Source organism: Apodemus sylvaticus, chromosome 14, assembly GCF_947179515.1.
Source record: "Apodemus sylvaticus chromosome 14, mApoSyl1.1, whole genome shotgun sequence".
Classification (NCBI taxonomy): domain Eukaryota; kingdom Metazoa; phylum Chordata; class Mammalia; order Rodentia; family Muridae; genus Apodemus; species Apodemus sylvaticus.
Window position 1 is genome coordinate 7753068 of NC_067485.1, and position 13841 is coordinate 7766908.

A 13841-nucleotide genomic window follows, 5' to 3' on the forward strand; every position below is an offset into this window, starting at 1 on the left:
TCAGCCCCAAGGAATTAAAAGAGTTAATAGTTTATCTGCTGGCCACAGGTAGTGCCAGCCCCAGGAAATTAAGCTGTGTTCCCTCAGAGGAAAGCCCACTGGGTAACTTCTCTAATCCATGGCTGCCGTTGGCAGCAGCCTCTGTAGGTATCTGGATCTATCCCCATCAGCATCTGTAAGCACTTACACCTGCTCTCCCATAGCTTTCTGCCTCAGTTTACCCACCACAAGGATGCCAAAACTGGCTGTTGGCACTCAAGAATGTGGAAAATGACAGAGGAAAATTATGAGCTAAGGGCTGAAGGAAAAACCAGCAAGTAAAGAACTTCTTCCCATGTCACTTCAGTCCTTTAGAAGGAACCTCAAGGGCTAATGCCTCTTCTAGAAGCAGAGAGAGGCAGCTAGTGAAATCTGGAGGGATTGGCTCTTTTCCCTGCTCCAAGCTCTGGTACTAGCCTAAGCCACACACAAAGCACACAAGAAAACACATTTTCAGAAAATTTATTGGTGAAATCAATACTTTCAGCAAGGGAAAATTTACTGTTGGGTAGAAAACATATTCCCCAGAAAATCTGGATAAGCAATTTTTTTGGTAATGGAAACAAACCTCCCAACAGTGCCTTCAACACAGAGAAGGGCGGCCAGAGGCTCCTGGCCAGCGTGATTCCTACATATAGGACTTCGGTGGGGAAGCATGCACAGGGGAGGACTCCACCCTCTTAGCTTTTCCTGTAGTGCCACACCCCTCAGGGGCTGTCTGCCCCTGTCCTGGGCTGCAGGACTCAGCCCTTTGCACTTGAGAGCAGGAAGCTTTGCAGCACAAGTGGGGCAGCCTCTGCACAGGCTCTGTCTGAGCCTGCAGTTGCACCTCCTGCTGAGCCTTCTCAGACCCGAGGGGAGACACGGGTGCCTGGGGGCAGGGAATGACTGTCCCATGCCTGTACCCCAGCTGTCTCCTCAGGACCGTCCCAGGCTCTCTCCCACATTTCTGAGATTCCGTGTTCCCACAAAGCTCACATCTTCCTTTGGTGAGGCTTGTGCCCTTCACAGATGTCAGTGGGGAGCAGCCCCTGGCCAGGGACTTTTCCTGTCCTTTGTGTTTCCTCCCAGGGGACAGCCTCTGCCAGAAGCCCTTCACCTGGCTGGTGAGCTGATTTTCCAGAGGCTGACTCCTAGGTGTCAGTGCTGGGGAAGATGTGTGTCCTTGTGTTTCTTCTGATGCCCTGGGCTGAACACAGTGTCCCTTCCCTCTGCTCTGGGATGTCCCCAAGCCTGCATCCCCCCCACCGAGCTTTCCAGCTTCAGTTGCCAGTGGGGGCAATGCTCTGGAGCCTGGGGGACAGTCTTTGTTCTTCCTCTTGCCTGAGACATATGCAGGGACCCAGGGACCCTGCGGTGACTCCATGCTGATGCCCACAGTGGGCAAGTGCACATGCAGCACCTGAGAAACTGTCATGTCCCCACTGGAGGGGCCCTGGGGCTTGGAAGTCATTTCTTCTGGGGCCAAGGGCGTGGCAGGCACTTGAATGTGTGTCCCGCCCTCTGAGTTCGCCAGGACTTCTGTGGACACCTGACTTTTAGAGTCAGGGGTCTCAGAGCTGTGGGGAACTGGCATTCCCTGCAGGGACTGAGATGCAGTCACATGGCTCCCTGGGGAGCACAGGCCTTGGGTGCCTTTCACAATCTGAGTGGACTGTGGGTGAGGACCAGGGAGTTGCTCTCCCTCGTGTCGCTGCGTGGACCCCTCAGCCACGGAGCCGTCCTCCCAGCTCTCCCTTTCTCCCTGAGACCCCTGGGTGTGGGTGCTGGAAGCCAGGCTCTCATGCGTTGGCCCACCTGGGCTCATGGGCAGCTCTGGGCCAGGTCTGTTGTCTGATCCAGACTGTTGCAGGACGCCTTTGTCTGCCATACTGTCTGTCCAGCGCTGGGGCGGCTCTCTGCCCCTTGGGGCTGTGCTGAGGTCTTTATCTACACATACCTTCTTGTTCTCAGAGGCTGGCTGGCTGTGGCCCACAGGCGAGGTAGCAGGGAGAGGCCTCTGTTGGGTGGGGACTGAATGCACTGTCCCTGTTCTATCTCCAGTAGTGTTTCTCTGGAGGAGCTTGGAGGGCTTGTCAGAGTCTGCTCCAGGAACGCAGTGGGCTCGAACGTGTTGCTGAGGGAAAGGGTGAGACGGCTCTGCTTTTGTCAAGTAGGATTCTAAGGACTCCTCAACTCTTTGTGGAAGGCCAAACGCCATCCTCCTCCCGAAGGCTGTTATGTGTTCTTCCAGCATCTTCTCTTGGCTATGACTGAGCGACAAGCAGTGTGGGTGCTTTGTCCATCTGTCCTCCTCATGGGCCAGTGGTCCCAGATCTTTCCTTTGTCTGGTGGAGGTCTCAGGTGGAGGCTGTGGCGTGTTCGCCACGTTTGTAGAATGCCTCGACCTGTCCACGGCGACAGGGATCTCACCCCCACTGATTTCCCTGACTTTCTTGTTCAGGTGTTTTTCCAGGACATTTTCAATTCCTTTCTGTCCCTGGCTCGCCTGTGAAGGGCTTGAATGCTTGGGAGGCTGCCTGCCTGCACAACTCTTCTGGTGTGGCTTCGAGTGAGACTGCAGACTGTTTTGTGAGGCCTCCTGAAGTTTACCCTGCGGGTGGGCATTCTGACCCACATCTTGACTGTATGTCCGTTCTTTGACCCCTGTCTCCTGCAGAGAATGACTTTCAGGCGTCCGACTGTGAGATCTTCCAGATCCTCGAGTTCCAGTGGCCCGTGAGTCTCGGTTGCCAAGGTACTTAAAAAAAGTGATCCAGGAGAGTCCACGGTTCTTCCTTGACTCGGAGAAGTCGATTAGTTCTGACTGGGGACTCATGAGTGACAGGGACTCATCGATCCTTTGGGGCAGGCCCCAGCGGTGTTGGATGAGTCTCTTTCGGAGATGGTGTTCTAGTTTCTTCTCCAGCTCACTGGTGAGGGGGAAGTCTCCGGGAAGGATGGCCTTCGGAGTGCAGGCCTTGGAGGAACGATTTCCCAACAAGAGCTTGGGGGGCGAAGGACAAAAAGTATCCTGGGATTTTTGGATCACCAGGGGTAAACCCCACACCCTCTCCTGTTCCTTTTTTAAGATGTTGTACTCCAAGCACTGCACTGCAGAAGGACTGAGAGACGGCTCGTCTCCCTGGGGCCTGTGAAAATGCACCCCACAGTCCCTCAGCTCGGATTGAGAAGAAAGTGTCAAGACCGAGACTGGGGACTGGGGTTGAGGCTGAGGCTGTGACTCAGCAGGAGGGTCACGTTGGAGAGGAGACTGAGACTGGGGTGCGGTCTGTGGCCATGTCTGTGGTCGGCACACAGACAGAGGTGTGGGAAGCATCACTGCATGGGAATAGTCAGCAACGGAGGCCTCGGCCATACTGTTGAAGCACACTAATGCCGATGAACGGTCGTACGAGGTGGTAGAAGTAGGGCGCAGGGCCTCACTGTGTAGAGATGGGGGGCCCCAAAAGAGCTGGGCAGGCTTCAGCTCCTCGTGGTCTTCAGAAGTCTTGAAGCGAGGGAGCGCCTGGGGCGTGAGCTTGCCTTCGCTGCTTGCTGAACGAGAAGCCATCAGATCCTGAGGCTTGACCAACGTCTCTCCTGATGGCATCTTGTCTGAAGAACCGGGTGCCTTTATAAAACATCCTTTGTCCTCCTCTCCCTGCTCTTCCTTTGCCGTCAGGAAATCACACCCCTTCTTGTCTAGCCTTTGGAACAGTCTCAGGGCATCAGAGTTAGGGAAAAAAAGGTATCCAGGCTCTAGATGGTCGGCCCTTGCGTCTCCCTGCAAAGGGGCCTGAGAAACATCGTGGGGTGGGAGATGCTGGTTAAAGGAGTGTTCCGAGTTTGAAGATAACGGGCTGTCAGCAGCAGACTGCTGCGGGGAGGCCTCTGGCAGCGCAGTGCCTTTGGCTGGTGGGACATTAGTGGACATCTTATTGAGTCCGTCCACCGGAGAACTAGTGGTTTCCGGTTGGAAGACCACTTCTGACTTCTGCACTTCTTTTGTTGGAAGAGGAAAAGAGGCAAGTGGATAGGTTGGGGTGGGGTCGGGGAGAAATGGAGGGTTCGAGGGAAGTGTAGACGCTGGTGTCATCAGGTCACTCTGTGGTGTGGAGGAGTAGGAGCCTTTTAGGGCGGCAAAGCGGTTCGGTGAGAGGACAGACTGAGCCAGCCTTAAAGGCTCCGGTGGACAGGCTGGAGCCGGATGCCCTGCCTGGTTTCCTGTGAGCAGAGAGGGTGGAAAGAATGAGGCCTTTGTCCCAGGAGCTGTGGAGGCCAAGCACAAGTGAGAGGCAGCACCATCTTTGAGGACGGCCGGGGACAGCTGATGACCAACATCGCCAGATCTATCGCACACAGGGAAGAGGGGATCTCTGTGTAGCAGTGGTTCATTGCAGGTGGCCTCGGAAGCCTCTTCCAGAGAGCTGCGGGGGATACGAAGGTCAAGCTATCTTTGGGGCCAACCTGTGGAAACGAGGTCCTGACGGTCTAGCCCGTTCACACTGCCCTATCCTAGGCTGTCCTCTGTGACCTCCTCCCATGCCCTGATGCTTGTGCACCCCTCCCCCAAGAGGGCGGGGAGCACTGGGTCCCGAGAGCCATGAGGCATGTGGGGAAAGGGTCCAGGAAGGAAGGGAAGCAACTCACCTCTGCTGGCTTGTCTGCAGCTCCCTCTGCTCTGAATCTCTCTGGCAAGTCCCCCCACCTTAAAGAAGCAAGATGATGGGTTATAGAGAAAGAGATAGGAAGTGGCGCCGCACGGGAGTAGACTTGGGGGAAACACGCAGGGTGGGTCGCGAAAGCATCGGGAAGGAGCAACAAGTGCTCTGCCAGAACTCGCAGAACGTTCACGAGCATGCGCGGCTCTTTTGTTAATCCCTCCCCCTGTGTTCTCCGGAGTGCTGCTCAAAACCACTGTAGGAAGGTTTCCTCATGGCTGTCAGTTCCCAGGAAGGAAGCGGGCAACACAGTGAAGGAGACTTAAGCTGTGCTTCAAAGCAGCCAGTACCACCCCCACCCCGCCCCCCCGCCCCCACCCCCACCCCTGCACTTCTCAGAAGATCCCAAAGGGCCATCCCAGTCATCAAAGACTGTCACTCCCCTCTGCACATCTCATAGGGGCCCCATGGGCCAGGGGGGATCCCCACGCGGATCTGTCTGCCTGTCTTCTTGGAGTCTTTCCTCACAGGGCACCCCCCCCCCCCCACTCCTTGATTAAGGGACTATGTACAGCAACCGATGTTCTCAGATCATAACCTGGAATCCTATGGAAAGGACATGGAAGGGAGCCCTGAGAACAGAGGCCAGAGGCAGACACCTACCTGTGGGCGCTTGCATTGTCTTCCCTTTCTCCTGTGGCTGCCAACAACAGAAGAGCGTGAGCTCAGGAACCCACTGGTTATTTCTCCCTTCCTAAGAGACTCGGAATCCCACGACCAGCATGTCCCGAGACCCACTGATTAGCCAGGTGTGTGTCTACTGTATTAACTGGGAAGGCGGCTGCTCGTCTCCACTCCTCCGTTGGGAGACTAAAGGACAGCATGGTGTCCCTCTGAATTTACAACTGTGCTGCTCTTAAGGATTACCAGCCCTAGAGTGAACACCTGGGCGCCAAGCTCTCTTCTGAGAGGCCTTCCACATGCAGCACTGTGATCCTGACCAGTTGGTCCTGGAGGAAGGTGGGGGAGGGACACGTGATGGGGAGTGGATCACGGGATGCACTGTCAGGAGAGGCTGGTCTCATCCCCAGAGCCCAAAGGCTGGAGCCAAGACACTAGGACCAGTTTCCTACTTTGTCCCGGAAACTTCAGTCACACACAGATGGGAAGGTAACTGTGGGCTCCAGGTGGGAATCAGTCTCCCTGATCCTTCTCATAGCTCTCCTCTCCTCCTCTCCCCTTCCCTCCCCCTCCTGTTGCCTCCCCCCTCCTGTCCCCTCCCCCCTCCTGTCCCCTCCCCTCTCCTATTCCCCCTCCCCTCTCCTCTCCTCTCCCTTCTCCTTTCCCCTCCCTTCTCCTCTCCTGCTATTCCCTCTCTTTTCTACCCCTCCTCTCTCATTTTTCCCTTCTTATCCCTCTCTTCCTCCCTCCCCTTTTCTCTCCTCTCCTCTTCTCCCTCCTCTCCTCCCCTCTCCTCCCCTCTCCTCTTGTCCCTCCTCCCTATCCCCTCTTCTTTTCTCTCCTCTCCTCTTCTCCCTCCTCCCCTTCCCTCCCTTCCCCTCCCCTCTCCTCTCCTCTCCTTTGCCTTCCCCTCCCATCTCCTCCCCATTCCCTCCCCTTTTCCTCTCCTCTCCCCTCCCCTCCCCTCCCCTCTCTCCTCATTCATCTCAGACATCATCCCTCTGACAGCCAAGCTCATCCTACAGCCAGACAACAGAACTACAGCCCAGCAACAAAGAGTCTCTCTTGGGAACTCACCACACTTCCTTACCTTTGGGGCATTTTTCTTTCTCCGCAACGTCTGTACAAGCAGTCTCCATATCAGGTACCAGATGTACAGAAGCAGCAGCCCCAGTCCACTCAGAAGAGTGTGGTTGAGGTCTATGTGGTAGGAAGCTGAGCCAAGGGTCAGCCATGTCTCAGAGAGGCCACTCAGAGATGAGAGAATGTTCTCCATAGTGTAAACAGCATGGCTGCCTGAGGTGTCTGATGCTGAGGGCTCATGAGCTTGACTAGAGTCCCAAGCCTGCATCACAGAGCAGGGGAGAGTCACAAGGGTTTCTGAGGGCGGGGAGGGGTGTGTCTTCAGCCCTTCCCCCACCCCAAGGAGCTCCTCAGAGCCCTCTGCCCAACCCTGCTGCTCCCTGTCTCCATCTGCCCTTTCCTCACACCATGCTCCTCAGGGGGGACTTCCTGCTGTTCCAGCAGCAGCCCAGGCTGTCACCCAGTAGTCCCCTTGCTGTTGGGAGAACTTGATTTGGCCCTCAGCAGTTCTGGTACCAGGTGGTGCCTGGGACTCTGCTTTGCTGTGACATCTACTGTCCCAGGACAGCAATGTCACCATACAGACGCTTCACTTACCATGGGTCCATGACTTGAGGTTCTTTTACACATCTTCTTTCCAAATGTCAGTTAGTAACTTTAGTGGATGAATCAGCTTGTAATACCTTTAATTAGAGAGACAGAATCAAATCACAAAATTGAATGGCTTTTTACAAATTATCCCCCATTGGCCAAAGGATATGTGGGCATGCCTCTGTGTGTGTGGCATTGAACGGATACTCAACACTCATAAAGCGTCACCAACCAGCTAACCAGAAAAAAAAAAAAAAAGTAAACTTGTTGCAGGAATTTGCAAGCCCAATAAGCCTGTATTAAAAACACGCACAATCTGGGGCTGGTGAGATGGCTCAGTGGTTAAGAGCACTAACTGCTCTTCCTAAGGTCCTGAGTTCAAATCCCACAACCACATGGTGGCACACAACCATCTATAATGAGATCTGATGCCCTCTTGCCGGGTGTCTGAAGACAGTGACAGCAAGCAGAATGGAACAGGTGGAGCGGAACAACAGCTGCAGAGATGGCTCAGTGGTTAAGAGCACTGACTGCTCTCTCTTCCAGAGGTTCTGAGTTCAGGTCCTGACAACCACACGGTGGTTCACAGCCATCTGTGGTGAGATCGGATGCTCTCTTCCGATGTGTCTGTGGACAGCTACAGTGTACTTACATATAAATAAATGGATGAACCTTTAGAAAAAACACACATCTACAATCCAGTTGTTACATTTATAAGCTATGTGCCTAGATTGTGCAGATGTAGTGCTATACTAACTTATTCCCCAGCTCTAAAACCCTTTGCTGCCTGCAGTTTCTCCCGGCCATGTGGTTCTGCTCCATCTTGGCTTCCTCCTCCTCTTCTTCCATCCTCTCTCTCCTCTGCCCAAACCAACTATCCCACCTTTCTCCGCCACTGCCCAATCACAGGCTCTAGCTTTTATTGACCAGTTAGAATGGGGAGAAGGTTCACATGAGATCTGAATACATGATAGATGGCTAGTGGTGAGGGCAACCCTTCTTGAGGAGGCAGAATTAACCTCAGACTACAAACAGCATCTGGGCAAGCTGCAACATTAACTTACTCTGAGAATACCAAGAAATGTTAGTTCTAATCAGTTTATATTTATGTTTGTGGTTTAAATTTGGCTTGACATGGAAGGACTCACAAGAAAGCCAGATCCGAGATACTCAGGACCTGAGTGAGGGTGTGTCCAGGAGGCCGGAGAGGTTCAGGTGGAAGAAGGCTGAGCTGGCAGAGAGGGAAGGCTGGAGCAGCTGAGAAGACAGGGTTGCTCCCAGGCCAGGCTGGAGTGGGCTGGACTGATTTGTCAAATAAGTGCCTTGTATAGAATAAGGTATAGTCGGAACTGGATGACTGGCACTATAAGGTCCACTGAAGATCCTTGCACAGTAGGGACACTAAGGCCAGGTGGAGAACACTGGAAGGTGGAGGCTCATTAGAAGGGCTGGACCAGAGTGGGCAGTAGGCCTGGAGATACCAGAATGGTATGAGGTGAGAAGAGGAAGACGCTGGGTAGGCTGGAGAAGCTGCAAAACGGGACTTACTGGGACTGGGTAGACTCTGAGCTGGGAACAGCATACTGGGTAGATTGGGGTCAGGCGGGGAATATGGCACATTGCATCACGTAGGTGAGCTGGAGAAACGGTGCCGTCTGGGTGCACAAGCAGTGGCTGTAGAGCAGGGTGCTATAGAAACAGTGGGGGGAGAAGCGGGGGAGTAGAGGAAAGGTGTGTGTGGGTGGAAGAGAGGCAGTAGGGATAGGAGGTCACGGGTCTGTGAGGTGAGGGACAGAGCACAACGAGGGAATCAAGGTAATGAGATGGCTGGACTGTTGGAGCTGCAGGACGACAGAGTCAAGGGTAAGTCGGGCCAGGGTGGGCAGGCATCCAGGGGCATGATCTGGAGTGAGCTGGAGAGGCGCACACCGCCTGGTGGGCAGGGGCGGTGGGCGTGGACAGGACATACTGGGTAGAATCATGGGTAACATGAGCTTTGGAACACGGCAGGTCTGGCAGGAGAGCATGCCGAAGACAGGGGTGATGTCAGCTGTCACAGGAGAGCCTGAGGACTAGGTTAGATTGAAGAAGTCAGTGCTCTGGTGTGACTACTGTGGCCTGGGGAGTGGGGATGGCTGGGGACAGGGGACATGGGCAAGGGTGGTAGGAGTTGCTGAGGAGGGGCTGGCTGGAAAGAAGAAAGACTGGGATGAACTGGGGATCAGGATGGGTTGTTACCTGCAGCCACCCTTTGAGCTGTGTTGGGAAGCAGGGCGTGCCAGGTAGAATAGGGTCAGTGTGGTCAGTATCTGTCTGGCATGCCAAGAAAGGCAGACTAGACTAAGGCACAGACACAGCACAGGCTAAAAGCCAGGGCAGAGCAGAGTTAGGGACGTGGAGTGGATGGGCAGGAAGAAAAGGAAGACCTGAAATGTACTGGGTGAACTGGGTGGGGTTTATTCTATGGATCATGGGAGGTGGGGGGATGGGCAAGCTAGTAAGCCAGAGATGGGAGGACAGAGAGAACTCATGGGACAGACAGCATGGTAGCTGTCTTAGTCAGGGTTTGTATTCCTCCACGTGACCGAGACGCAAACTGGGGAGGAAAGGGTTTATTCAGCTTACACTTCCACACTGCTGTTCATCACCAAAGGAAGTCAGGACTGGAACTCAAGCAGGTCAGGAAGCAGGAGCTGATGCAGAGGCCATGGAGGGATGTTGCTTACTGGCTTGCTTCCCTTGGCTTGCTCAGCCTGCTTTCTTATAGAACCCAGGACTACCAGCCCAGGGATGGTACCACCCACAAGGGGCCCTCCCCCCTTGATCACTAATTGAGAAAATGCCTTATAGTTGGAACTCATGGAGGCATTTCCTCAAGGGAGACTCCTTTCTCTGTGATAACTCCAGCCTGTGTCAAGTTGACACACAAAACCAGTCAATACAGTAGTCAAGAGACACAAGGTTAAATTGGTATAGGAGGCACGGAGCCCTTCTGTTCCCACGCAATTGAGCATCTAGAATGTTAGCATACAGGGTTGTTCCTTCAAGGGAAGAGATGCAAAAACCTGTTACCCACCAGAAGGTTGAGAGCAGCTGTACGTTCTAACCTGGTGACCTTTGTACCATCCTTGTGGCTGAAGACCACCCGCCTCTCCCCCAGAGTCTCCTCATAAGCTTGGTTTTCCTCAGGTAATCTATAGAGAACCTTCCTTTATGGACCGTGTCACATGGACTTGGTTGTTTTCCAGGACAGAATCTCTTTATGTAGCGCTGGTTGTCCTGAAAGTGCTCTGTAGATCAGGCTAGCCACAAACTCAGAGCTCCGCCCACCTCTGCCTCTTCAATATCATGCCTGGCTTGTGTTGCATGTTCTTTACAGAGAGTTTTGGTTTTGCTTTGTTTTTTAAAGATTTATTTTTTTTTTATATGTAAGTACGCTGTAGCTGTCTTCAGACACCCCAGAAGAGGGCATCCGATCCCATTACGGATGGTTGTGAGCCACCATGTGGTTGCTGGGATTTGAATTCTGGACCTCTGGAAGAGCAGTCAGTGCTCTTAACCACTGAGCCATCTCTCCAGCCCTACAGAGAATTTTGATGTAGTCACATATGGCTTTTATTTAGCTCACTTTGTGCTTTATTGTTTACATGGAACTGAGTTCATTGTCATGGGGAGAAGTTTTCACCAAACTGAGCTTTGCCTAAAATGAATCACCGGAGTCAGACTCAGGAAGTCTGAACCAACATGAGCTACTAGGTTGTGTTGAAACAGTTTTCTTGCCTCCTGTGGATTGTTGCTCTGATGGCTGCGGTGGCTGCAGACACACACACACACACACACACACAAATTGCTGATAGAACAAGCATATGTTCAAAGACCCTACTAGGGCAAGTTGTTGAACAGTGCAATTTGTAGGCTGGCCAGAGGCAGACAAGGGCCAGTGGGTTTGCAGGGAAGGCTGCGAGGCCGGGCAAGCTGTGGTGACTTGCAGAGTAAGAGAGGCTGAGTACACTAGAGAGTGGTATAAGGACCAGGACGGGCTTCCCAGACAAGGTCGAGGTGGCTGCTGTGCCACATCGGGATCCCCATGAGTGGGAGCACAGGCCACCCCACCCCACCCCCACCCCCACCCCCGGGTACAGCGGAGGACCTGCTGTCTTTCCCATGGAACGACCATCTGTCTTCTTACCCTACCCATCACCAGTGTCTTCCTGAGTCAAACTTACTGAGGAGTGTTGCAAGAACAGAAAGATATTTGTTTCTTTGATAGAGCCACCTGGGATGGTCTTGAACAAAAGGTCCTTACAAAGTCACCATTCATATTATGAGGAAAAAAAGCAGTGGGGAGTATCCTGGAATTCATGTAGTGGGATCATGGAGAGTTAATAGCATAAGAAAAGAGAAACTGGGGCTGGAGAGATGGCTCAGTGGTTAAGAGCACTGATTACTCTCCTGGAGGTCCTGAGTTCAAGTCCCAGCAACCACATGGTGGCCCACAACCATCCGTAATGGAACCCTATACCCTCTTCCGGTGTGTCTGAAGACAGAGATGGTGTAGTCACATATATGAAATAAAGAAATATTTAGAAAGAAAGAAAGAAAGAAAGAAAGAAAGAAAGAAAGAAAGAAAGAAAGAAAGAAAGAAAGAAAGAAAGAAAAGGAAACAGTATTCATGGCATGCCTCCTAAAATACTTCATGACTCATACCACGTGTCCATGTGTTCATGTTCGTGTGTGTGTGTGTGTGTGTGTGTGTGTATGTGTGTGTGTATATGTGTGTGTGTATTGTGTGTGTGTATGTATATGTGTGTATGTGTGTATGTGTGTGTGTGTGTCTTGGTCACCAGTATGTGGCTCCATGGAAAAGTTCCGGCACAGTTGGGAAAGAGGCCTGGGAGAGAAAAGCTAGGGGCCTGGGATGGACCTTGAGGGGAGGCCAAGGCTCTTGGCCCCTGACTTTCTGTGTGTCTGTCACAGGAAAGCCCCTTCTCCTATAATACAACAGCATGACTGCACGCCCAAAGCAGCACACCAAGCAACTGTGGGAATGAACGGGGTGAAGCCACGACTCTCCAAAGCTTTTCTTAGCTTCATCACAGGCATTTTGTCACAGGATGGAGACAAACGTACAAAGATGAACCACCCATGTCTAAACCACCATGCAACATTGGGGGAATGGTACACCAGAGTCCCACCCCAAATTCTTTTTTTTTTTTTTTTTTTTGGTTTTTCGAGACAGGGTTTCTCTGTGTAGCCCTGGCTGTCCTGGAACTCACTCTGTAGACCAGGCTGGCCTCGAACTCAGAAATCTGCCTGCCTCTGCCTCCCAGAGTGCTGGGATTACAGGCATGCGCCACCACAGCCTGGCTCCACCCCAAATTCTTAAAGGAACTCACCAAGGCCCAGAGGTGTACAGCGTTCGGTGGGAAACAAGGACATAGACAAACAAAATCCCAAATTGAACAAACCATCGATTCTTTTTCAAAGCTGAAAGTGTAGGTGAGGGTGCACAACAATGTGATGGGTAATAATTAAGAGTCCCGCCCCGCCAGGCCTCTGCATCACTCCTTCCAAGTATCCAGTAAAGTACGACTCTTAAACTTGAATAGTTAGCCAAATATCTTTATGTATAAGAAATTCCCAATTACATAATGCCAATCTACAATGATAAAGTCTTATCCCAATATTTCTAACATCTCCAAACATCAGAAATACGTCTGAAGCCATCCGGATATTGGCGTCTCCTTCTCTCTCCACCCCTCCTAACTCCTGCTCCTCGCTCCCCTCGCTTCTGCCTCAGTGTGAATGGAACACAGCACAACAACATCAGGGTTATTTAAACCTGACAAGAAATGATGTCTGGATAACACATGATAGGTTCATCGGTTTGGGACATTACTGTGATTACCTACAGTGGACAGACAATCAGCAAGGGATCTCAGCCAGGTTCTTCTTTAAGGCACTGACACTCCAGGGTCTTCTGTCATCAAGAATCCCGGGAACTGTTCAGAGCTTACAACAGCCAGCCCCATCTAAATGAATGCTGAAACTCCTATCATCCTGACCGGGCAAGGAAATGAAAGGAGGAAAGGTCAACTCCTCCTAGACATGAAACTCGTACTCTGATTGGTCAGTGCGGCTCTGTACATTTAGATCACAATCAAAAGCCTCAATGCAGTTAAATTTTTACTAACTATGGAAAAAACGCACGGCGTACAGTTATACCCAATATAGGATTTGACCAAAAATATATGTTCTGACATGATTTAATATTTATATCAGTTTTATGACTTAACTCTGTTGCTCTGACTAAAAGACACCCAAAGCTGACTCCAACAGAGACATTTACTTCTTGACATTCACGAAGATAAATAAATATAATAGGCAGAGGGAATAACCATTCAACTATAGCACGGACATGACAGGAGCCTAGTGGCTGAGAGAGACTGTGAATATCTCAGCAAAGCAGAGTCCCAGGCACCACCTGGTACCAGAACTGCTGAGGGCCAAATCAAGTTCTCCCAACAGCAAGGGGACTACTGGGTGACAGCCTGGGCTGTTGCTGGAACAGCAGGAAGTCCCCCTGAGGAGCATGGTGTGAGGAAAGGGCAGATGGAGACAGCAGCAGGGTTGGGCAGAGGGCTCTGAGGAGCTCCTTGGGGTGGGGGAAGGGCTGAAGACACACCCCTCCCCGCCCTCAGAAACCCTTGTGACTCTCCCCTGCTCTGTGATGCAGGCTTGGGACTCTAGTCAAGCTCATGAGCCCTCAGCATCAGACACCTCAGGCAGCCATGCTGTTTACAC

General features: G+C 52.2%; 1 protein-coding gene across 1 annotated transcript; it reads right to left on the minus strand.

The window, feature by feature from the left end:
• Window positions 1–530: 530 nt before the first annotated feature.
• LOC127665044 (spermatogenesis-associated protein 31D1-like) lies at window positions 531–6681 on the minus strand. The gene is made up of 3 exons (XM_052157424.1): window positions 6417–6681; window positions 4672–4729; window positions 531–4448 (listed from the first exon to the last, which is right to left on the minus strand). Exons 1-3 carry the CDS (start codon window positions 6637–6639, stop codon window positions 668–670), a joined length of 4062 nt encoding a protein of 1353 aa, XP_052013384.1. The 5' UTR covers window positions 6640–6681; the 3' UTR covers window positions 531–667.
• Window positions 6682–13841: the final 7160 nt, after the last annotated feature.

Excerpts from the sequence above, each read along its gene's own strand:
- LOC127665044 (XM_052157424.1), bottom strand. The coding sequence starts at position 6,639 with ATGGAGAACATTCTCTCATCTCTGAGTGGCCTCTCTGAGACATGGCTG. Across the intron at positions 4,730-6,416 it reads GTTCCCAAGAGAGACTCTTT|GTGGGGGGACTTGCCAGAGA; the intron begins GTTGCTGGGCTG and ends TGCTTCTTTAAG. Across the intron at positions 4,449-4,671 it reads CTGCAGACAAGCCAGCAGAG|CTCTCTGGAAGAGGCTTCCG; the intron begins GTGAGTTGCTTC and ends TATCCCCCGCAG.